Source organism: Drosophila obscura, unplaced genomic scaffold (genome assembly GCF_018151105.1).
Source record: "Drosophila obscura isolate BZ-5 IFL unplaced genomic scaffold, ASM1815110v1 contig_150, whole genome shotgun sequence".
Taxonomy (NCBI): domain Eukaryota; kingdom Metazoa; phylum Arthropoda; class Insecta; order Diptera; family Drosophilidae; genus Drosophila; species Drosophila obscura.
Window position 1 is genome coordinate 5,004,544 of NW_024542736.1, and position 25,429 is coordinate 5,029,972.

The following is a 25,429-nucleotide window of genomic DNA, read 5'->3' on the forward strand; positions in this document are numbered from 1 at the left end:
ACCTATTGTCGACATCATCCCAAACGGAAGAAAAAACAAAGTACGAAAAGCGTTTGCCATTTGGGCGACTGCCGGCTGATCCCACTGAGCTGTGCTCCATCCCCTTGCCCCTTGCCGCGTTCCCGCTCCCGGTCCCGGTCCGGTTTTGATTTCTGTCAATAGCCCGGCGGGCCGCCACTTGAGCGTCGAGATGCGGCTCAGCTTTGGCATCGAATGAAACTGAATTTTGCAATACGCCCGAGGGGATCCTGGCTGGAAGCACCCACACTCGCACACACACACACACACACACACACACACACACACACAGACGCGCGCGCTTTGCATTACAATTGCCGAGCCATCCGAACCACACCCCCACGACCTGCGCCCACGGCCAACTACAGTTATTAACCTCTACTTACACTGCTCCGCAGGGTTTGGTTTATGTTTTGCTTTATTGCTCGGCAAGTGTGTGCCAGCAATGCAGAGGGTTGAACGGACGTGAAGATGGTGTTGAAATAAATTGTAGATTTGATTGAATTTTCTGCATATATTTTCCACTTTACTGCAATAATTAATGAATGAATTGATCCCCTTTAATTTTCATCGCTTTTCTCTGCTCTCTGTTTTCGTTTTTATCCATGGTCCCAAGCACTTGGGAAATACTGTGATGAGCAGTGTAGTTTCGCTCGAGGCTAAGTGTGTAATTAAAGTAGTTGCGGTTCATTATGGCAATGTCGATGTCGATGTCGATGATGATGATGATGGTAATGGTGATTATGCTGACCTGCACTTGTCGTGGCCTGGGAATCTATTTGTACATCCCTTTACAAGTCCTGGCCGCGTGCTCTGCACGTGGGCCTGACCAATGATAATGATAATGATCTCACATGCAAGTGCCATCAAAACGGACTGTGAGAGCGTCTTTTCAGAGGCTAAACACTCGTCATTGTGTATCTGGCTAAATTATTTATTTGTCAACAATGGAATGGAATTTATATATTCCAGAATATGGCATATATTGTCCGTACAGTACATGTCGTCGGTATATCGTCCCAATGTCAAGATTAATCGCCAGCTGTGGCTGTCTCTGTGGCTGTGCGACGAGGTTGGCGGACAGGTAACATCAGCCAGCCATACCCCAGAAGGAGTCCGAGACCGAGACTGAGACCGAGTCAGAGTCAGAGTCAGACTTCTATATAACAATGAATTATTATGCCAGTCTTTATTGTGGAAAAAATATTTCAAGTTCGGCAGCTTGTCAAGTGGCACTTGTCGTCAGTGGAACGTCACGGCGTTCGGCCACTTTGTCAATTCAAGTGAAATTTTTATTAATTTCGTTTTTAAACTGCATCACGGAGACAGACACACACACACACACAAGCATGTGACAGATATAACCATATATATTAAATGCTCTTGATACACGTTCGTTCGTTCTCATCAATGAGAGTTTTTGTGTGTTAATGCTAACAAATTGCCGGCGATTCGTCAGCTTCCATCAGGCAGTTCCCTAAAAATCAGCACCATCCCATCCCCAGACACAGGCTCTGGCACTGGCTCTGGCTCTGGCACTGGCGGTGCCTTTGTGAGCTCTGCTGTGTGACCTGTATCCTTAATTCTTCGCCTGGTCTTAGCCGCTCTGTTCTGGCCATTGGCCCTTGCTTTGTTGCCAATTGACAGTTGTAAATGTTTGTTGTAAATTGTGCTTTAAAGGTGCTAATAGAGTGCCACCGCCGTGCGCGTTTTCCCAAGTTCTTCTGTTTTTATTTTGGTCTTTTGTTTTTTGTTTTATGTCTTTCTGATTTTTTTTATTTTTTGATTGAGTTGCCCCACAGAAAATCAATGAACTCTTCTGGCTGCCATCTACAAGATACAACCTTTTTATGATGCTTTTGCCGGACGCTTGGCCTGAGTTCTCTTTGATTTTGCACCGACCAAAGGCGAGTGAATCACAAGAACTTCACACCGTCTTTCGATTAGGAGGCGGAGTATTATGGTACTATATGGTGTAAGGTATATGCTGTGCTGTGGTGTGGTGTGGTGTGGTATGCTGCAGTAGCTGCTGGCAAATGAAAACTATTTATGAAGTGTTGCGGCGGTCCACACTGTCTGGGAATCTTTGTTTGCCTTGCCAATTATTGTGGCGAGCAGTGAAAATATCTGATTTGTATGCCAATTTTTAGCGCAGAAATCTGCCTACAGGCAGCACAAATCGGATGAGTCAATCAGTTGAAAATGTATGCGTTGTTGTTGTGTGTCCTACAGCTGCTTCCTTTGCCCAAGTTTCTCTTCTGGTTTTCACTCTCTTTTCTATTGATTGAATCCGACTTTCGGTTGTTTGCTCTAGATGTCATTGACTTTCCAGCTCTGACTGTGGGGCAGCCAAGTGTAACGATTACTTCTAGGCAGCAGCCACGAAAACAAACACACCTCCAGGGCCGTGTCAGCCAGACATATGTACGAGCACCTTTTATATTGCACCAAATTATTGTTAGCTGACTGCCTTCCATATATATTTTGGCCATTATTAAATTAACGCTTTGGCCGTTTGCTGCGTCATCATTGAGGGCTAGGAAGGGAATCTGGATCTGGTATTGCCCGGTCGTGCCCGGTCCTGCCCGTTATGCGTCGAAGGATGTTACGACGGTTACAGTCACTGCCACAGAGTCAGAGTCAGCGTCAGAGTCAGCGTCAGAGAGACTCTGGCCAACAAGGGTGCCGCATGTCCAGTTGAAATGCCAATGACTTGCCATTTTCAATGGCACTTGGCACGTCAGCGGCACGGCACGGCACGTCACGTCATGCGTATGGCCAACCAGGAGGAGACTCACCCAGAGACAGACACAGAGACACAAAGACAGAGAGACACAAAGACAGAGAGACACAAAGACAGAGAGACAGAACCGCAACCAGATGTGTGACCCATAGAGCAGAGATATCCGAAATTCTGTTATCAATCGAAATCGATGATGGACCACACACGAAGCGGCAGCACAGTACGAGTGAGTATGCGGCGCTGCTTTTAACAACTCCATGGCACATCACACATTCTTATCAGCTGAGGGACAGAGTCTCTCTGGGGCCTGAGCTGAGCTGAGCTGAGCTGAGCTCTGACCCACAGATGATCCCCCTCATGAAGACGATGTGATGGTGATGACTCTTACAAAATGATGAAGACAACCTTTAAGCCCTGAGCTGGAGGCCCGTGTGTGGGGCTGACTGGCCGACTGGCTGACTGGCTGCTTGTTGGATGCGCACGCATCATCGTGTAAGCGCCACTTATGTCACTTGTGCCGTTGATGTAGAGATGGAGCCTCCATTGGAGCACATTCGAGCACTCACCACATGCAGCTCCAACTCTAACTCCAAGTCTGACTCCGTCTCCGACTGCGACTCCATCTCCAACTCCATATTCCAGCTCCAGTTTCTGCCATGCTGCCGTGTTGTTGCTACTTGATAATGTGCTGGGTCTTGATGGGATTAACACAAACGGCCAACACATCTCAAGCATCTAAAGCTGTGTGCCAGTTTGCTTTTTACATAGTCATCACCATGATCAACAGCTATGAGACGAGACTGCTGGTGCCGGTGCTGGTACTCTTCAGAGGTCTCTTCCAAAGTCTCTGCAGACTCTTCAGCATCAGCATCTCCGCTTCATCCTCAGCTCCAGTCTCGCAGCGATCTCGACGCTGTCTGCCTTGGCTGAAGAGCTAATTTTCATGTCAGCCCCGGCAAAAGTTTATGAATGATAGCCAGAAAACGCCAGAGACCCCAAACCGGTATTCAAATTTTATTTGTATTTGTATTTATTTTATATTTTACCGATTCCATTGCCTAAATCTCGTTGTAAATTGATTAATGCCTTCGGAGTTAGCTGCACGGCCGCTCGTATCGCCACCGGTCATCATCATTGTCATTGTTTTCGGAAGTAATTAAGACCCAATCGGGCGGACTGAGCAAATAAAACTTCAATCATATTTGCTTTGGCGTTTCGACACTCCAAAAATCACAACGCATTGCGATAAGTTCCAGTCGCAGTCGCAGTCCCAGTCCCAGTTGTCTGTTCCCCCCCTTGTACTAGTACTCGTAAATATACATCTATGTATTGTATCTGAGATAGCGCACCAAAGCTTGTAAATCAATAAACTACCGAAAAGTTGAGCTTACATGGAACACCGCACTTAACCATCCGTATCCCCGAATGTGACATATTCCGCTCTACAACAATTAATTGAATTGTTTGTTCCAACATGTCTCGATACAAATGTATCTCTGCGGCTGTATCTGTATCTGTATATGTGTCTGTATCTGTGCCTGGAAGTGGATGTGGAACTTCGCTCCGTGTGAACATGGCCGGCCACTCAATAACATGAGGATGAAGCACGATAACAATTATTTTTTTTCGACAATTTGACAGCTTTTCGGCTGCCGCTACGGCTCGTCATTGGCTTCTGGGCCCCGAGCCCAAGGCGCAGCAGACCTGAGCCCTGGCATATTGTTAGATAGATACTCGTAGATAAAAAAAAAGAGGTGGTTATTTTGGTATAAAACTTGCCGCAGTCTCGTTGTCGCCAGCTACTGCTGCTGCCACAGCAAAAGTGCCAACAGGCACATAGGCACCTAGCTGGAAAGTTAATTTTTCAGGCAACGAATACTTAATTAGCAGCCATGTGCTAACTTCCAAGAGTCCGAGCAGTCCAAGCAGTCCGATCAGTCCGAGCATTCTGTGAGCAGAGAACAGAAACTAGAAACATCTCGAAAACATTCTTTCGCATGATCAATTTGGGCGAACCTCTGTGTGGATGGGGCTCTGCTCTCAGTAGTGCTGGGAGATCTATTCGATGGACTGGTTTGGTGGGAGAAAACCGGCTCTTGGGTTCCTAATCAAGTAAACCATTTCAATTGATTTAAGCGAAATGGATAGCCTGGAAAATACCATCCCAATATGCTAAATGTGATTAATGAATTTAAGGGAAAACAATAAAAGCCTCAAATGTTGAATTGCATTTAAGTTCCATGTATTGTTTATTTATTTATTCAAATTTTCATTCCACATAATTTTACACCTTTCTGTTAGTCCTTTCTACATTTAATTTCCTTGTTGTTACGGCCGTAACTTCTTTAGTGCTTAATTAATTAATTAAATGAATAAAAGTAGTTGTTTTCCTTGGGGCCAGAGCCACAGAGCCAGAGGAAATAAGGTCGCCAGTGTCTTAATATCATTGCTTTCGCGTGTTTGCACTCGTAGATAAAAGCCAGAGACTTTATAGCCAGCCGCAGCGGAATAGATAAAAAGTGGCAATAATCAAGCAGAAACCGCGACTAGGCTGTGATTTATGCGGTATCTAATGTCGTGGCACCGACCCCGATAAGGCACGCACCCCGAAATGCGCCAAATTCCGGCGAAGGGAACCGCATCAAAAGCGACCCAAGGGCGTCACTGCTGCAGCACCAGAGTCTTGGCTTGGCTTGGCTTGGCTAGGTTTGGCCCTTGTAAAAGTGCAGTTTTTTGAGCAAACAGACGAGGCGGCAAAGGAAAATGTGAATCATGGCGACGGCGACGGCTGACGCGCCAAAACTGATAAGAAAACAAAGACGAAATCACATGTGAAAGTAAGAAAAAGGAATTTCTCGCTGGCGAGATGAGTTCAGGGGCAAAGGTACGATGAGTACGCCGGCAAACATTCGGCGGATAGATTGTGGAACGGAAATGAAACACCTACGCAAATAATGCAGGCGATGAGTAGACACGGGCGCAAACAAGCCACATCCTAATTTAGATAAGAGCCGCCAGTCCGCCAAATGCTCGTATTCCAGCATCCCATTCCATGCCATCCCATCGCAGCATTCCAGAGCACCGTTTTATGGCTCCGAAGAAAGTAATCGGAGCCCTGTCCGCCACTGCCACCCTTATGGGTTGGCTGCCCTCTGTCCAACGTGCTCTAATTAATGCAAGACCGCGGTATTCCGTGGGCTCTCCTTTATATGTATGTACATGTACTGTACGTACCCTTTGGAAACTGCTCTAGTTTCGGTGGTGTCACCTTTTGGCCGGGTGTGTGCGTATCTGTATCTGTGCGGCGAGTATCTGCGGATGCTGGGCTGCGGTTCGCCGGGGCATTGTCTGCGTGGCAGGGGCAGCCATAAAATTGGCATTGTTGTATTGTTGTCTACGGTAAACACGCGCGCAATGCGGTCGTAAAACAAAAGACGCTTTTATGGTTACGCTCATTACGGCACATGCAACACAGAGACGCGTTAAACAGCTACACACTAAAGATACAGAACCGTTCAGACAACAGCCAACACATACAAGATATATACTGACTACGAGAGGTTGGATAACTGCCCTGCAGATAATACTCGTACGCGTACGAATTTCTCCCTCACGGATCCATTAGGCTTTCATCAGAATTCCGATATAAACAAATTAATCACTAATTTGTTGAAAAGAGCCGAAACAAGATTCCCAATTTGGGTAAAACCTGTTGGTCCCTGTAGAAAGTGATGCGGGTAATACTTAACTAGAACTTGGGCACTGAGGCAAAAATATTCCCCTATTTCCCACCCTGACAGAATGTGGGGATAACAGCATAAAACACTAAAAGGATTCCACTCAAAGGACCAGCCATAAGCAGCCTCCAAATGCAGAGCACGTGCCCTCGATTTACATGCAAAGCCCGAAAGCAAACCCCATAAAAAAAACTTCATGATCTTTGGGGATTTGTTTGCCCGAGATATTAGAATGTTGCGATCTGCTGTTGTTGATGCAAATGATTAAATAATCACTAATGAGCATCGATAATTGGGCTAAGCCAAAAAAAATGAGCAGAAAGAAAAACAATTCAACCGACATTGATGCTCGCTGTCCGCTGTCCGGTGTCCGGTGTCCGCTGATTCCGATGTGTATGCGGACAGGCCCACGAGTGGACAAAGTATTTTAATTTGTGTGAAAATATTGTACAAACAAATAAATCAACAATCACAAATAATAACAATAAAAATTCAGATACAGATACATAGACAGAAACCGAAACAGATACGGATACATGCCAAGCGACGGGCAGACAGGCAGACCGGCAGACAGCAGACGTCATCTACTCGTATCTGAGAAATGTTGGTCAAATGCTTTTATAGATATAAATATATATATTTATGTACTATATGTTTGCATGGATGGGTCTCTGCAAAGTCATTGCTACATGGCGCATGCGTCGCAGAAGTGCTTAAAACAAACAAAAAGCGCAGCATTTTAAAGTAATATCAACAACAAAATCAAAACATCGCTGGGAAAAAAGTAGTAAAGTCAATATTTTCCATAAATATGCACCGAGGGGTTGATGCTGGCGGGGGTGGGATGGTGTGCGCCCCCAACAATTGAAACTAATTAAAAAGTTTGAGCAGGGCTTAGACCCGATTTGCCAGCCGAGTGCAGCCGAACCTCCCCCACTGTATCAAATCGTGTCGTTGCAAAACCCAATCCAACCCTAGTAAAACCAAACTGAATGGAGCACCCCCATCCCACCCACCCAGTGGCGCGCTTTTAAAGCAAATAAATAAATAGATAAATGACTAAAAGGTAAATAAATACGCGTACACATTTTTGGACTGCTGCCATTACTACGAGTATTTGCCAAGAGTCTACGCCAAAAAAAGTGTACTGTACGGATATATATTATTATAAAAGCGTGATGCGCTTCTGCCACTCTATAGCACACACACACACACACAATCATTAATGAGCCAGAGCCACTTGAATGGCCTGTGAAATACAATAAAAATATATACCTAGCATTTAAGCACATTGCGGTGATTAGAAGTGCACATAAAGATATTCATATACGAGTATGTACATAAAGTCAATGCCAAGATGTTTGATGTTTAATGATAATGTCAAGATGAGACACATACGAGTATATATAGATGTTGGAATGCTCTGCTGCCTATGCACATAAACAGAGTTGGAACCGATTATGTAGATGTACGAAAACACATACATTATATGCCTCAAGTCAATATTTTCATCAATAACTATTTGGAAATGTTTCTTCGAGTGGAAAAATTAATGTTAATATGTGTAGATCTTTTAACGATCATAAAGCTTAGTATAAATATCTACATGGAATTCTTTGACCTAAACTTTACGCTACTCAAAATAGGGGATTTTTGTATCTTCCGGAAATATGATTGCTTGGGTCAATATTTGATTGAAACATTAATAGAATGTGATGCATAAATGTTAAATAATTTAATATCATCTCCATATATGGTGGTTTGGGAACTTATTTGTTTTAAATGCCAACATAAGGGTCCCCGTCCCCTCATCGAGTATCATAAATGGGGGAATCATATCCCAATACGGCGCCCAAATTTAGACTATTACAAGAAGTACAGGAAACGAAAAATTCTGCATGTCAATATGGGAAATGAGGAATTTCCGCAAATATCTGAATCTTCAGGTAGATCTCAATTGGGTGCATCGTTTCATTGAGAAATGAAAACAAACAATTCGTTTATGGCTGCAATAATGAGCCTCGCACACACTCATGGACACTCGCACACACCTACACAACACACAGATACACACACACGCAAGCACACGCACACTCATGAAGGAAGAGACACTGGCACACTTGGCTAGATGAAAGGGTTAAGAGCGGAATGGAATGCACAATGGAAGGCGTCAAGCGGTGTTCGGTGTACGGTGTAGTACGGCGGAACCCGTTCCGAATCTTGTTTATAACCGAAATTAAAATGCGTTTTATCCGCGGCCATAAAACAGAAACAGAAATCTGCAGCCTGTCTACCAGGAAGTATTCCACATCCACGCGCTCTTCATTTACATCAATGAATGGTACAGACTCCAGTTACCATGTCCAGGTAGCAGACATCCGCTGGAGTCTGGGATGGGTCTGGGAATGAGGATGAGGCCAGAACTGGGTCACTTTCGCAATGACTTGCCAAAAAGGAAAGATGCGCTCTGCTGTTGTTGCTGCTTCTACTTCTGCTGCTTGTGCTGCTGCTGTTGGTGCCGCTCGCGATGCCTCGAATGCCATGCCACGAATGTGAATGAGAATGAATGAGAGTGACATTGGCATACCTTAACCTCAAATGTGCAGAGGGTCTAAAAAACGAACGAATGAGCAAAAAAAAAAAAACAACAACACTAGGCACACACACACACACACACAAACACACACATACACATATATTATTAATGTCTTCTTTGGGAGCCAAAAGGCGTTCTTTTTTTGTTCTCTGGCAAAGCATAGAGCGTCGTATGGCCCCGTCTCGCAGCTCTCAGAGGCGGCACAGAGTCCCGCAGTCGATGTAGTAGGAGAGTCTCTCATCTCAGCTCAACCAAAGCCCAGACGGGGAATCGCCCCCCACGTCTCCATCGTCGTTGGAGTTGGAGTTCCAGTCGAAGTTGTAGACTTTTTCAGGTCTTCTTTTTTAGCTTGGCTTGGCGGACGAGCGTGCGAGTGGAAGCGGGAGCGAGCGATTATTGATCGCATTAGGGAAAATCGTTAACTGTAACATGGCGTCGCTCAGGCAGGCCCTGGCATTAGGCGCTATCTGTGTGCATCTGTGTATGTGTATGCTTGTATGCTTGTATGCGTGCAAGTGCGAGTGAGAGTGAGTGAGTGCGAGTGCCGTGCCCGATGCAGCTGCTCCATATCGCATGAGAGGGCGTTGCTCGCTCTTTCGCTGCTTACTTTGGCCACGCCCCCGACACGTCCGACTATCAGTTGTCGTGGCAACCGCGCGCGTCCACTGCTGGCTGCTCTGTTGATCCAAGAGCCAAGAGCCCAGAGCGTTCCGGCCAATGCGCTTGCGCCGCTCCGAGCGTGTGCGTAAGAGAGCGAGAGCCTGTCATTGGCAAGGCCTCAGCAGGCGACGGTGGTTGTAGTTGTAGTTGTATCGGGGTGCATCTGTGTGTGTGCGCTGGCCTCTGGGCCCATGGGTGAGAACGAGTCAGAGTTGTTGCTGCCACAGCCACTGCTGTCGACGTCGACGCTGGCTTCGGCATCGGCATCGGCAACGGCAACGGCACTTGAGCGCGGCTCGAACAATATTTGTTGGCAGCAAGCGCAAGCCAAATAGTAGACAAGCGTTCCCCTCTGCAAACAGTCACATTCAAGAGCTCAAGCCAAAGAGACACTCGAGCGGACCAGCAGCAGCGGCAGCAGCAGACTCAACCTCAGCATCAGGCTACAGCTACAGCTACAGATTCATCTCTAGATACAGCTACCAGCCACCAGCCAGCCAGCAGCAGTTCTCAGCATCATCCACAGCTTCAGTGGCCAAAAGCCAGCTAACAATTCACGTTCGTGCGTCGGTTTTTGTTGCGGCGCGGCGCAGGGCTCAGAGCAGCGGACAACAAGAGAATTATAACAAAACATAGAGCCATATTTGCCACGTTATTTTATTGCCAAATTTGCTTAAGGCATCGCACACAGGCGGGCCACACAAATAAATTAATCAAAGTGTTTAGTGCACAAACAAACAGTGCTCAAAATCCAAAAACAAAATAAAAACCAACACGAGAAAGAAAGAAAAGCTAAATCCCAAAACCCAAAACCGACAACCCACAACCAGAGAGTAGAACTTTAATGCAAGTGTCGAGGTCGAGTGCAGTGCACCATCAAACATGCCACAAATCATAGTAATAATCACATCAATTAATGCAGTGATAGTGCACTGAACCAAAACGATAATAAACGAATCGATAATTAATCGAGTAACATAAAACAACGATCGCAGATCGACTATCCGGAGAATTCGGACCGAAGCCATAGAACTATTTTGATTTTCCGTTTTTTGTGCGCGTCCCTTGCACGCGTCGAACTTTCCCTCGCTTCTCCTGGGGACAGTGCGTCCGAAAGCCGGCAACATAACGGCGCAACTATTGAACAGCTTTCTGAAGGGTAGCCCCCACCAGACCACCATTGACATCATGCAGAAGCTCTACGCGGAGCCGCCGCCCAGCAGCGGGGCTCCGGTGAGCATGTCCTCTGGGGGCGGCCCGCCGCCGGGTGGCCCTCCGCCCTCCAGCATCAACAACAACCCGAACCCCACCTCGAACGGCGGCAGCATGAGCCCGCTGGCCAGATCCGCCTACACAATGAACAGCATGGGAATCCCGGTGGGCGGCATGTCCTCGGTGTCCCCCCAGGCGGCGGCCACCTTCGGCTCCAGCGTGCTCGACTCGGCGGCGGTGGCCAGCATGACCGGCAGCATGGGAGCGGCGGCCATGAACTCGATGGGCGGCAACTGCATGACCCCCAGCTCCATGAGCTACGCGAGCATGGGCTCCCCACTCGGCAACATGGGCGGCTGCATGGCCATGTCGGCTGCCAGCATGTCGGCGGCGGGACTGAGCGGCAACTACGGGCCCATGCCGCCGGGATCGCGCGAAATGGAGACGGGCTCCCCCAACTCGCTGGGCAGATCGCGTGTGGACAAGCCGACGACCTACAGACGCAGCTACACGCACGCCAAGCCGCCGTACAGCTACATCTCCCTGATTACGATGGCCATACAGAACAACCCGACGCGGATGCTGACGCTGTCGGAGATCTACCAGTTCATCATGGACCTGTTCCCCTTCTACAGGCAGAACCAGCAGCGCTGGCAGAACTCCATCCGCCACTCGCTGAGCTTCAACGACTGCTTCGTGAAGATACCGCGGACGCCGGACAAGCCGGGCAAGGGATCCTTCTGGACGCTGCATCCCGACTCCGGGAACATGTTCGAGAACGGATGCTACTTGCGGCGGCAGAAGCGCTTCAAGGACGAGAAGAAGGAGGCCATTCGGCAGCTGCACAAGAGTCCGTCGCACAGCAGCCTGGAGGCGACCAGTCCGGGCAAGAAGGACCACGAGGACTCGCACCACATGCACCACCATCACCACAGCCGACTGGAGCACCACCAGCACCACAAGGAAGCGGGCGGCGCCTCTCTGGCCGGGGTGAATGTGCTGAGCGCGGCGCACAGCAAGGACGCGGAGGCCCTGGCCATGCTGCATGCCAACGCGGAGCTCTGCCTGGGACAGCAGCCACAGCACGTGCCGACGCACCACCACCACCAGCACCACCAGCTGCAGCAGGAGGAGCTGTCGGCGATGATGGCGAACCGGTGCCACCCGTCGCTGATCAGCGACTACCACTCGTCGATGCATCCACTGAAACAGGAGCCCTCCGGCTACACTCCCTCCAGCCACCCGTTCTCCATCAACCGCCTGCTGCCCACGGAGTCCAAGGCGGACATCAAGATGTACGACATGAGCCAGTACGCCGGCTACAACGCCCTCAGCCCGCTGACCAACTCACACGCTGCCTTAGGCCAGGACTCGTACTATCAGAGCCTCGGCTACCATGCGCCCGCCGGCACTACGAGCTTGTGACACCACCAGTACCCCTTAGCTTAAGGGCGCGCGGAGCAGATGCTGCGCTCGCAGCAGCAGCAGCACTTGCAGCAGCACCACCAGCAGCAGCAGCAGGCGGCGCAGCAACTGACATCCGCTTCAAACACCACACCAACGACAGCACCCAAGGCCAGCAGCAAGTCGGGATCGGGTTCGGGTACGGGTTCAGGCTCCGGCTCCGGATCGGGCTCAGGCTCGGGATCAGTGTCCGCATCAGCATTGGCCACCGCCTCAGCGTCGGTGGTTAACTACTCCCAGAAGCTGCAGCAGCAGCAACAGCAGCAGCAACAACAGCAGCAGCAGCAGCACCAACAGCAGCAGCAGCAGCTGTTGCACAGTCAGCTCTCGGCGGAGCTGCAGGAGGACTCCTCGAACATCACCAGCGACCTCAGCGAGGAGCAACTGCAGCACCAGGCGGCGCAGCAGCAGTACAACAACTACCAGCAGTACGCGGCGGCCGCCAGCTACCGGAACTGGAATCACAGCCTCACGTTCAATGGAGCCGCCGCTCTGCAGAACCTCCTGTAGCCCTGGCCCCGGACAAGCGGCGGCTTTGTGGCACCCAAGGGCATGGCCATGGGCATGGGCATGGGCCTGTCAATTAGCGAGTGCAGTTCCACTGGCTTTTAGCACCTGGGCGCATCCTTTGAGCACGTGAGTAGCCAGGGCTAGGTTCGAGATCAGGTTCAGGTTCAGGTTCAGGTTCGGGCCCACACACACACACACTTGTACATAGACACCCATCGAACCCATCATAGACCTACTGCTAGGCTAACACTGTCTTAGTCTTTGCCTTTATGTTTGTTTTTTCTTTTCCTTTTCCTTTTCCTTTCCAATACCCGGTGTATCGTTCTGTTGGGGAATCCAAGAAACAAGAAAAAAGTGATGTAGTTGTAAGTGCAGCGATCGGGGGCACGGCCACCAATCCAATGTGGGGCGACTGCCCCCCGAGCTCTAAGAACTTTTGTTAACATTTTATGTTCTTTTGCTAATACATACAAACAATATAATTCCGTGCCATTTGTTTTCGTTGTCGAAACAAGCAATAACAATCAAAGCGGTTAAAACTACAAATTTAAACATTTTAAATGTAACACAGTGAGAGAAATAGAGAGAGAGAGAGATGGTAGGGATAGTACAATCCCTACTGAGAGAGAGAGAGGGAGAGCTTAGCGGGACCGTGTGTAATGTTCTTTCAGAAACGCTAAAACTAAACTAAAATGTCCCAAAAAGAAGCACAAATACAAATACTAAAAGAAACCTTTATCCAAAGGCAATCGAATTCGAATCGCAAATGATCAAAAAACCAAAAAAAAAACTAAGCCCTATATCATCATATATTCAGCAGTCCAGCGAAAAAACACCTTAAGAATCTTCAAAATACAAACAAGAAATCTGGCCATGCATAGGAAACGTCACGTCTTATACTATATAATTTATGCAACAAAAACAAAAATTGTCATTTAAATACATGCTATACATACACATGTATCCACGGATATGTGCAGATATGTATGTGTGTATGTATATCAGACTTCATTTACATTGTGTGTCTTCTGTTGTTTTACGAATTCGTTAGGCTAAGGCATTTTGTAAATAATCTATAAATAGTACGTATTCCTAAGAGAGAGAGAGAGAGAATCCCCTTTACCCCCACCAACCCACTAAAACCCAACTGTCAGCCCACAACAATTTTAAACTAACTTGAGAATTAATCAAATTGTATGCTATGCCATACACACACACACACACAGACACACACACACACACACACTCTCCACACACACATGAAATAAAATTAAACATATATAAATATTGTATAGCATTTAACATTTAATTAGCATAAATAATGATGGCAGCACACAGCAAAAACAAAAACAAAAACAGAAAAATGGTAAAAGCATAAAAAAAGATAAAGAATATGAGAATGCAATTATTATTCAATAATTTTTAATATTAGTTATATTGTGCGTAAAGTATGAAAAAACCAACAAACAAACAAAAACAAACAAACGTATAAAAAAGACACATTTTTACATTGAGCTAAGCTAATTAATTAAACTTGATAAAAACAAATAGTTTAAATATGAAAAAAACCAACAACCACACTGAAACAAATGAAATTTATTGTAAAATAAACACAATATGAAATTCAATAAATGTCAATGCAAAAATTAAAATCCAAACTCTAAAGCTAGTTAAAATTAATACTATTATAAATCATGCAAAAAAAACAAAACAAAAACAGCCACAAAACCGACTATTTTAATGTTTGAAATACATGAAAAAAGTAAAAAAAAAAACAAAACAAAAACAATATCATAAATTAGTTTTCATTTCCCAGGCAATCAAAGCAATACCTACCTTTGTTGACTTAAACAACTGACCTCCAACAATCATTTCTATATTGATTGGGCTGGTCTGGTCTGGTCTCTGTCGTCTCGCGGTCCTATCTACGGGGTATCGATGCAGCAAATTGAACGACCGATAGTGGTTCCGAGAGGTGCCATCCCTATCTTATCGCTACTCAGATGCAGAGTGCAGTTTTCCCCCAGTTTCGTTCTGTTTTCCGCTGATAAACCCAGCTCTTATCGCCCTGCACTCATAAATTGCAACGGAACAAGAAGGTAAACAGCCACGTCCCATCCCGGACCTGACTAACCCATCTCAACCCAACCCAACCCCAGTTCCAGTCCCATTTCCAGTCACCACCACCTATCCCTCTTCTTCTTTGGTTCTGTTTGCTTTAGTAATATACAGAGAGGAGTATACGATCCCTATCGTGGCCCTTATCTCTGGTATATGTATATGTATATTCCGACAAGCACAGCCTGATCAGACGAATTTCCCCCCCTGTTGGGGCGTAGGTAACGACAGTTACAACCTATCCACCGTTGATTATCATCGGTGTGATTCATTTAAAAGAAGAATCTATGATACCAGAGTTCTCGGACAGCCTGGGGGCCAGAGGCATTACAATTTTACCAACAGTTCAATTTATCTGGGCGCTGCAGACCCCGCGAATGTTTAACAAGCTGTTGTCTTTTTTAATTAAGCAGGAAGGTCACCAGAAATCTATATCTATACAGTACATGCTCATGTATATATCTATACGAGTGTGTGTGTATATCTCGTATACAGAATTTTATATGTGGGCAACTTGCTTTAATACATTTTTTATAGCCTCTGCCATGGGTAGAACGGCACTGTTCCATAAAGAGCGCGCTTTGTTGTTCGCCAAGGGTTTGGGAATTCTGTTCTGTCTGTCCCTGGGACTGAGACTGGGACTGGGAGTCGGTCTGGGTCTGGGTCTCGGTTTGGGAGCGACAACAAAATGGCGCTTGGTTTGTTGTCGCTTCAATTTCGATTTTTCCTTGACATTGTGACTGTCAGCAATTTGTTGGAGTTTCTTCATTTTACTCCCGCAAACAACCCCATCTGTGTGCGGGGCTTGCGAGATCTGTGTCTTGGGGTTGGTTCGGCTAAACCGACCACCCAACCAAGCCACCCACTCAGCCGCGCCACCCAACCACCCAACCCCCAACCCCCATTTCCACTTGTCCACAATTTATATATCGATGCCTTAATGCCAGACATGCGCGCTGAAGACGCTCCACGGGGGAGGAGGAGGAGGAGGTGGCGGGGATGGTTTGGTGGTGTTCCGAGTTTGTTGAGCTCTCCAGACAAGTCAGAACCAGCCATGTCCTCCCATATCTATTCATAAACGCCACCCACACGGCCGCCGCTTGCGAGGGGGGACCCCATCAATATGTAATTATTCCGTCGAAGACAGATTTAAAATTCCATTTTCAACAAACAACAAGTTCGGGTTAAACTTTTCACAACTTCCCAGAACAAAACCATTAGGAAATTGGCAGAGAGTAAAAATTGTGATGACATTTTGTTGGTCATTAAACATTGATGATGGCCAGCCAGGGTTCGCATTGAAATGCGAATAATCATCGCATGTCTATGACCTCAGCGCACTCTCCCTTTTCGCTCCCCATTTCCAGTGTGTGGTGTGCCATATACTCACTCGTATTTTATTATTTACACAACATAGAAATTAGTCAAAAGCAAAAGTTTTAAATTGAATTTTTAGCTGCAAAATTTCATGCATCCGAATTTCAATTTTGGTTTCCGTTCAGCAGGGATTGTGGCAGCAAAGTTGCGAGTAAATCCAGTCCGTGCCGGCCGGGGGCCTGAGGTTTTACGGCTGCTGTTCTGCTGCTAATAAAGAACCACAATCTTGTAGTAATTTTCTAATGGAATATTTAATTTTAAAACGAGACACAGCAGAAAAATGGTTGGGCAACCCTTTTTTCCATTGCTGCAGGAACAGAGCAGAGCAGAACAGAACAGCATGGAGCGGAGCCGAGCAGCAGCGGCTTATGCCGGATGGATACACAGGAAGTAGTAGTGCCTTTGGTAGCCTCCATTGCCAGCCCCATCTGGCATTTTGCTCAGTCTTCACAGTGCCTGCCCCCATGATGGCAGTCAAAGACAGCAGCACGTAGCAATGGCGCAGGCAGGCAGGCAGGAAGGCAACGTGGCAACATGGCACCGTGGCTGTTGCTGCAGGGGCAGCATCCGCTCGGTTGGCTGACTGGTTGGATGGTTGGACGACCCCCATGGACCCCTCTCTCTCTCTGTCTCTCTCTCTCTGGGAGCTCCACTCTTTGTGCTTTGTGCACTGCTTTTTCATTATAATAATACTTTGTAATTAGGTTTTCGAAAGTTAATTAAAATTCGGTTATGAAAGCGGAAACTTTCTCATGAACGCTTCCGGTTATAAAAACGCATGAAGGGGGTTCGCTAGGGGTTGCTGGGTGCTTGGGGTAGAATAGGTGGTGGTTCGGTGGTTGGGCATTGAGCGGGGGCGGGAGCGGGGGCTTCTGGGGCTCGGCTCGGCTAGGCAAATGGAAAATGGAAAAAACTCTGAAAAAAAGGATTTTCGGTCTCCGGTTGAGCTGCAGCCAGAGACAGACATAGAATAAAAGATGGAAATGTACGAGTGTAGGAGGCGAGTGCTCCAAAAGGAAAACCATTGAGAGGGGTAGACACAACGGCACAGAGAGAGACAGTGAGAAAAGAGAAGAGAAAGTGGGGCGAGTAGAGGACGGGAGGAGAGACGGCGGCATGGCTCTCAACTTTGTTTCGAGGAAATTTTTGTGCAAACATTTCTCTGAAATTAAAAAATACATATTATATTTTAATGAGCAAAATGGCTACCAACGCGCCATCGCAGTGGTTCTTCCTCGTCTCTCCGCTGCTGTTGTTGTTGTTGTTGTTGCTGTTGCTGTTGTCGTTGTCACGTTTAATGCGAACCGCGCCCAGTCGCAAGGTTGTTCCGTTCACAACATTGCGAACGGGATAATTAAAATGATGACTTGAAAATAAATTGCTGTTATCTCTGACCAACAGGCTGCCTGCCTGTCGTAGAGCCAGCGACAGCGAGTCAGGGCTGGGCTGGGCCGGGCCGGGCCTGAACCAAAGCCAACGCCAGATACGACCCCACCCAAAACCGTTGCTGGTTGTCGATGACACGTCGATGTCGACAGCGCCACATCATTATGTACGGGGGAGCGGGCCGGGCAGTCGCCAGTGGGTCCACGTTCCCCCGCTCATTGTCCTCCGTTTGGTGTCGCTCGCTTACACTGAAAATAAAATAGAATAAATTTACTTTCGGAATAAAAAAAAAACAAAAGGGACGAAATCTTATATTGGTTTTTGGTGCCTAACTTTATTCATATATTAAGTCGCGATAAATTCTTGAAACTAGTTTTGGAAACTTGCTACTGGGTTTCCTGTTTTCCCTCAGTGTTCTGGCATTCTCTCCGGTTTCTGTGTGTGTGTGCTCTATCAGCGCCTGCCGCTGCTGCGTGCTTGAGAACGACACTTACGGATTAGGACGGCAGCAGCAGGAACAGCAACAGCAACAGCAACATAGCCAGAGCTAGAGCCGCATCGGGAAGAGCAGCGGTTCGAGCTGACAAGTGGCCGCCTTCAGCCCGGTTGTCCTTTTTGCCGGTTGCCCATGCAGCCGTCGACTGTTGCTGCATTGTGCTCCGTGTTTATCTAAAACATTCCACACATAATTAGCAGCAAAGCTCCACCCTCCTCGTCGCTGTGCTCTTCTTGCAGCAAATTGAAATTAATCCGCGAAACCTTACGCTCGAAAATGCGGGCACGTGTCCGCCGTAAAGATTCCCTGGTCAGACATGGACCACGGCACGCGCCGCCCATCTCTCGGCCAGCTTTCTGCCGGCAATCAAAACATTACAAATCTCTTCGGGTTGGGTGCGAAATTTCGCAGGGCATTCATTATCTGAAAACATCCTGCCATACGTTTTTGGCCGATATCTTGGACTGTACGAGTGCGAGTACTCTTGCTCGTATCTGTATCTGATGTTGATGGCCGGCAACAGCGAGCTTAGCTGCAACGCCAACGCATTAATCACGTTTCGGCATGTGGCAGTAGATGGGGGCATGGACTGGGAGTGGGTGGGCAGCCATTTGTGGTTGGTTGTGGGGTGACAGTGACTGATGTGCAGGCGGAGCAGGGGGCGGCAGCGGCTTATCGATTGGCAGCTCCGACACACCTTTATCGGGGAACAGCAGCCCATTCGATTGGATGAAATTTCAGACGAACCCAACAACAGCAGCAACAGCAGCAGAGCTGCTAATAATCAAATTGTGTTTTGACAGGCCAACAACGGCGAGGCATTCGAGTGGCGTGAGTGACTCATTAGGACCTGCAGATGATGAATGAATTATGTGAAGGGGCGAAAGACACACTAAAGAGAGTCCCCATACTCGCACCATATTCCAGATCAAAGATATTTTAAGTCTCTCTCTGGGAGGCTTCACTGCAAACGGGAGAATATACCACAAACGAGACCCGATCAAAGTCATTTAATTGAAGGGCTACCTCTGTAAAATGCAAACCATTTCCTGTTGATTATTTATTTTTATTTTAATTAAAACTCGCACAAAATGCACTCTAGAATATTTTCAATTTAAATGCAATTAAGTTAATGAAAGCCTCCACAAACAGTTGCATTTACGGCTGGGCTGCACACTGGCACGGGGGGTAAAATATACGAGTACGAGTATAAATCTAACAAAAATCAAATCCGAAACTCGTATTAAATTAATTTCATTTATTTGGAAATCTATTTGCATACGCAGGCGAAATTAATGTGAAATCATCAGCAGTGGGAATAGCAGCCAGGATCCATATCGGGAGCGAATGGCTGGCAACCGCTTCCGGTGCGGATAGCGGAAACGGACATGGTCATGGCGCAACCCCATACCCATCCCCATTGCCATCGCCATTCTCCTTCCTGCTGTTCGTTGTTTGCGGAAAACGCCTGACTGCATCAACGGTTTGAGTGAGTGAATGGGCGAGTGAGTGATTGAGTGAGTGAGTGAGTGATTGAATGCGAGCACGGAGAACACAACAGGGATAAACAAATTTGGAGCACAGGCAACAATTTTCATGCAATCTAATTCACAATTAATGACAAATTCCCTGCCACTTACGACTCTCTGCAGCATCACTGTGTGTGTGCCTGTGTATCTGTGCTTGTGTGCGAAAATATTTGCACAATAATTAATTGAATAATGTCAATAAATTTTCAACACATTTCCACACACACACACGCACACACACACACAGAGGAGAGTCAAACTTTTCATGCCCACTCACTCACACTCACTCACATGTCCTGGCAGAGGACAAACACATTTGCGTACGAATGAGGAGGAGCAGCAGCAGCAGCAGCAGTCCGCTGGACCATTTCAAAGTTGGGACAATGCTCGAAACTGGACAAGTTTGCCTGCTGCCCGGATGCTCCGTCTCCGGCTCTTGCTCTGGCTCCGGCTCCGGTTCTGGCCATGACTCTAGCACTGGCTCTCGCTCGGATGGTGGTGGTGATGGTGCGATTAGGCGAAACGAATCAACAAATCAACACACTCAGCAAATTCGTCAGCAGGATGCGGATGCCTTCGCTGCTGCTGCTGCTGTTGCTGTTGCTGGTGCATATTGTGTCTCATTTCCATTTTCAGGAGCGGCAGCAGCAGCAGACGACGTCGACTGTTCAAAAGTTTGTCTTTCAATTTCGAAAATGGTATTTGTCAAGTGGGTGCCCCACACCCCAACCTCCTCTCTATATGTTGGGCTTTCAGATTTGCATAGCTCAGCAGGGGTGGCAGAGGCAGAGGCACTGGCTGTGGCAGTGGCACTGGCAGTGGCTGGCATCTTTGCCGTCATGACCCATTCGGATTGTAGGGTCCATGTGTGTGTCCTTCAAATGGCTCAAGTGCTGTAGAGGAACAGCCCCAGGGCCCACAACCAGAACCAGAACCAGAGCTGACACACAAACCAACTGCCCTAATTTCACGGTTTTTTCCCTATTTCTGACTCTCAAAAGCATCCGATTTGGTAAACTTAACCAAGGGGAACTCCAAGTGCATGCATTTAGTGTTACACTGATTAAAAATGATTCAATTTATTTTGATTGTTGCAAATGTTTGCCATCAGATTCAGTTTCAGTTTCGTATTCGTATTCGGATTCAGAAATTGACAGCTCAAAGGTGAATGCATTTGGCATTTGGCATTGCATCCCTTTGCCCGCCAGGCTCAGGGCTCAGCCTCATGCCATGGCATGATCCAATCCATTCATGAGTAGAGACAGACAGGACAACAGAACCTATCTGGCATGAGAATATGCAGAGGCTGTAGGATCCCTTCGTCCTTTCGATTGTTTAGCCAGCTAAGCCATCAAAACAAAAACCATTCATCCGCAGAGACAGAGAGACAGGGAGACAGATAGACAGAGAGAGAGAGGGAGTAAGAATCTTTAACCAATAAAGAAAACAGGATAAGCCATCATTTCCGAATTGCAAGTCAAAAAGATTTAAGCAGGCGGAATTCCCCACAACACATCAAATGAGCAGCAATCGGCATTTGGCATTCAGCATTTAGCATTTGGTATTCCACAAATGGCAAATGCACTTTTCTAGTCATCTGTTCGAGGGCCTGGCCTGGCCCGTAAGTGCCCGAGTGTGTGCTCAAACAGTTTTTCTGGCCAATTGAGCAGCGGTAGGAGCAAAACAACAATGCCAATACCTATGCCCCACAGAGCCCTGCCATATTCAGAACTACTACAGAGGATGGTGATGACGATGGTGGCACCCCCGCTGCAAAGCTTACCGCAACACATGTAAACGTCAAGTCGGTGCAAATCCTCTGTAATTGATCGCTGCATGGAGCGAAGCTTACCGACTGTCGCCGCGGGTGCAATCCTAATAAAAAATCCCATACCCGCCGCAGCCGTACCCTCAGTCGTGCCCTCAGCCCTGCTCAATGCTGCAGTGTCGCCAGTTTAGCTCCGCTTAAGTACCTGCCCTTACAATGGGCGCCCATTCATAAGGCGACTGTCAATCATGTCTAACCCGTCGACAGAGCGTCGCCAGCGTCGGGTTCTGGTTCTGGGTTCTGGTTCTGCCACAGAGCCAACCCCAGCGCCGCCGAATGCTGGCAGATGTTCTATGGCCCGAAAGTTTTTCCTTTTGCTCGACTTTTAAACCTGACTGACATGCAAATCAATTGACAGGCCTCGGCCTCACGCAGCCAGGTGCATGGCCCCAGGATCTCAACCTTTTTACTTAGATCTAAGCACCACGCCTCGCCAGTCAAGTGCTAGTGCGTGGCAGGAGCCGTGCCAAATGCTAACAGCAGGTCAAATAGCAAGATCCTTCAGAGGGGGCCACCCACGCCAAGCCACGCCACGCCTGGCCAGGTTGTTGTTTTTTTGTTATCTCTGGCTAATGTGCCAATATTTTTACATGCTTAAAGCATGTTAAACAATTGTCGATGTCGCCGCAATCGCGGCCCCTCGTTCCCCCAGAACTGACGACTAAATTAAGCCATTTGTCACAGCTTATTTTCACATATGCTGGCATTTAACACGCAGGCTCGGGCTCTGCTCCTCAGTAAGAGTTACAGCCGCAGCCGCAGCCTCAGCCTGAGCCTTAGCATTGGTGGTGACTCTCGCCTTTTGATTGGAAATACTTTGCCGTGGTAGTTCCTGCTCAGAGTCCTGCTCTGCCTTCCTCTCTGTTGGGCATTAGAAAAACAGCAACAGAAATCCAATGAAAACAAACCGCCCATCAACACCCTCGAAATAAATTGCCTTGACATGAAAGTGGCAGTGGGTGGGTGGATGCTGATGCTGATGGTGATGCTGTCCTTCATCCTTGGTCCTCGGTGTACTACTTGGTGTAGAAAGTCCTGCTCCCCCCTGGCTCCGTGTAGCATTTAATTGAAATGGGCGCGAGAGCATTTGTTTCTACATTTTATGCTCACTAGCCGCATTAAAGTGCTAATGCACTGTTGTTGTTTTTGGGCAGGATAGGCAGGATAGAACGGAACAGGACAGGACAACCCCTAAAACTATAGAGCAACAAAACGCTCACTCCCGATTCACGAACAATCAACCCCGAATAATAGCAAGGATTATGCCATACATCAGCAGGACTCAGGCCTGGGGTTTGTTCTCGGTCTGGTTCTCGGCTCGGCTCTGGGTCCGGGTCCGGGTCTGGGTCTGCGTTTCGACGCAGGGAAACAGAGAGGGCATTGTCCTAGTGGAATTGAACAACAAGCGGAGTTTAGTGGTGAAACGAAAGTCGAAGTGGGGAATGCTCTTTCTAAGTTTAGACGTATCAATAAATAATACAACGTTAAATTACTATCAATTCGTAATGGAAATATAAATTCTGGACGCTTGGAACATTCAATCGTGAATGTATCTAGTATAATACCAATATATGTAGGTCACTAGAGCCAACCAAAGTATTTAATAATCTTATCTTTATATGGAAATAATCCTATTTAGTATTGTTTACGTCCAAGACCTAAAACCAGCACATGCACATATGTATATGTATATGTAGATATATTTTCTAGCACAAAGTTTTTGCCGAGTTCGACGTAGTTTCCTTTCTATTTTGCGAGTATTTCCCATCAAACATCATTGGTTGGGTAGGGTATACAGATGTCTTCAAATATCGTTCCTCTCGCACCTCAGCCAGGGACGTTATAGCTGTCGATGCTTGGGCTCTCGTCATCATCGTCATGGCCTGTCCCCCCTGCCCAGTCCTGCATCGTCTCGCCGGTTTTGGTGTATGTTTTGAGGCTACAGATATCAGGGCAATAAAATAATTGCGACAATAAGCGTTTCATTATTCATTTGTGTGACTGCAAGGGGCGAACAATTTGTGAGCAGGTCGTCCCAGCAGCAGGAGGTGGGCGAAGCCGCCCCAGGGCCGGGGTAGACGGAGCACTGATTGCAGGGGTGGTGCGTGGTGCCCTGACCCGATCCGATGTTAATCCAACTATGTTCGGCATTCAGGGCTCTCATGCACATTGCCGTTTTAGCAGTTAATAGTTTGCCACGGCGGCTGAACTTTGATTTCCGTGGCAGGAAAGAAAGGACAGCCAGCAGGGGGGTGTCAAACACCCGCCCGATGATCTTGATTTGATTACTGCGGCGTTAATACAATTGATAGTTGAGGTCGTAGAGGAGAGGGCAGGGCAGGGCTGGGCATCAGGCTAATATTAAACTGCGTTTAGCCTTTTTTGCTGCTGTTGTTGTGAATGTTTTGTTGCTGCGGCTTAGCCAGAAATTGTTGCAGTTGTTGATTGCTTTTTTATTCCGCCTTCGAATTACGACATTTGTTTTGTGTGCCAGCGGATTAGCCAATTTCACAATCCCAGTGCTTACAGACACTTCAGGCTAATTGCAGACATTTCTGCATAAAAACTTTGGCTATTAGCGCACTCTGCGGCTCCAACCAGTTCCTCCACTTGATTGGCCCTGGAAATTGCAGTTGTCTGGGCCAGTTCGCTTCCGTTTCCGCTTAATTGCCCGGCTGGGTTCGTCTTGGCCTGGCCCTGAGCAAAGAGCAAAGAGAACGGAAACCGCTGGAAATAATTATAATTGAGCGCTCAAATGCCGCATGAATTTTCAAGCAAAAGATTTTTTCCTTTCGCCGAGGCGAAGGAGTTGGCCGCAAGGCAAGAAAAGCATTGGAAAATTTCTTAATTGGGTTTGCATAATTAACGTAGGTAATTGTCCTTGAGGCTCAATTGAAATCGGAATCTTAAACGCAGTTTGTTTAGGCCAATATCGAGGTGATGGAAGTGGGTTCGCGTCTAGAGAGTTTACAGCGTATAAACCAAAAAGATAAACCCTCAAAAAACCTTCGTAGAAAATTTATACTCAATCGCAGTGTGAATGTCAATTACTTCCTCCTTGGATTTACCTTTGAAAGTCTCTCTCTCTCTCTGTCTCCCTGTCTTCCGTTAGATATGGTGCCGGCAATAATTTTGTGTATATTTGCATTAACAAATGCACAGTCAAATCCAAAAATAAACAAAAGCGAGCCACCCATCAACCAGAACCTGCCGCCCTCTCTCTATGCCTTTCTTCGCGCTCTCTCTCTCTCTCTCTCTCTGCCCGTCTTTTGCCCTGTCCCTTTCAGATTCACATTCTGTGTACCCAACTACAATACATTCTTCAAATGCGCTCGCTACCTTGCGCTTGTTATTACAGCAAACAAATGAAAGTGAAAGCACAAATTTTGCAATGGCTTTTTTTAGGATTCTTTTTATAAAACATATAGACAGGCCAGACGGCTGAAGAGAGCGAGGAGAAGCAAGCAGAGAGAGAGAGAGAGAGAGAGCAGAGTGCAGGGAAAAGCGCGACGGTCGTTCGTTCGCTTTGGTGCCAAAATTGCTTCCGAAATCAACCAAAAGCCAAACGACAGTCAGTGTTTATAGTAGTGGTAGTGCTTTGTGTGTGTGTGTGTGTGTGTGTCAGCCATGTTGGCTATCCCCACACACACACACACAGAGAGACACAAACAACTAACAGAGAAACCAAAGAGCCAGGCCATTCCGGGCCGGGCCAGGCCAGGCCAGGCCAGGAGACCCAGAAGAGCCCAGAGCCG

General features: G+C 47.3%; 1 protein-coding gene across 1 annotated transcript; it reads left to right on the forward strand.

The window, feature by feature from the left end:
* The first annotated feature begins 10,088 nt into the window (after positions 1–10,088).
* Positions 10,089–13,103, forward strand: LOC111069057 (protein fork head). Its single transcript, XM_022358946.2, is given in 1 exon segment — positions 10,089–13,103. A coding segment is annotated over 1 exon segment (1,998 nt). The 5' UTR covers positions 10,089–10,942; the 3' UTR covers positions 12,941–13,103.
* The last annotated feature ends 12,326 nt before the right edge of the window (positions 13,104–25,429 follow it).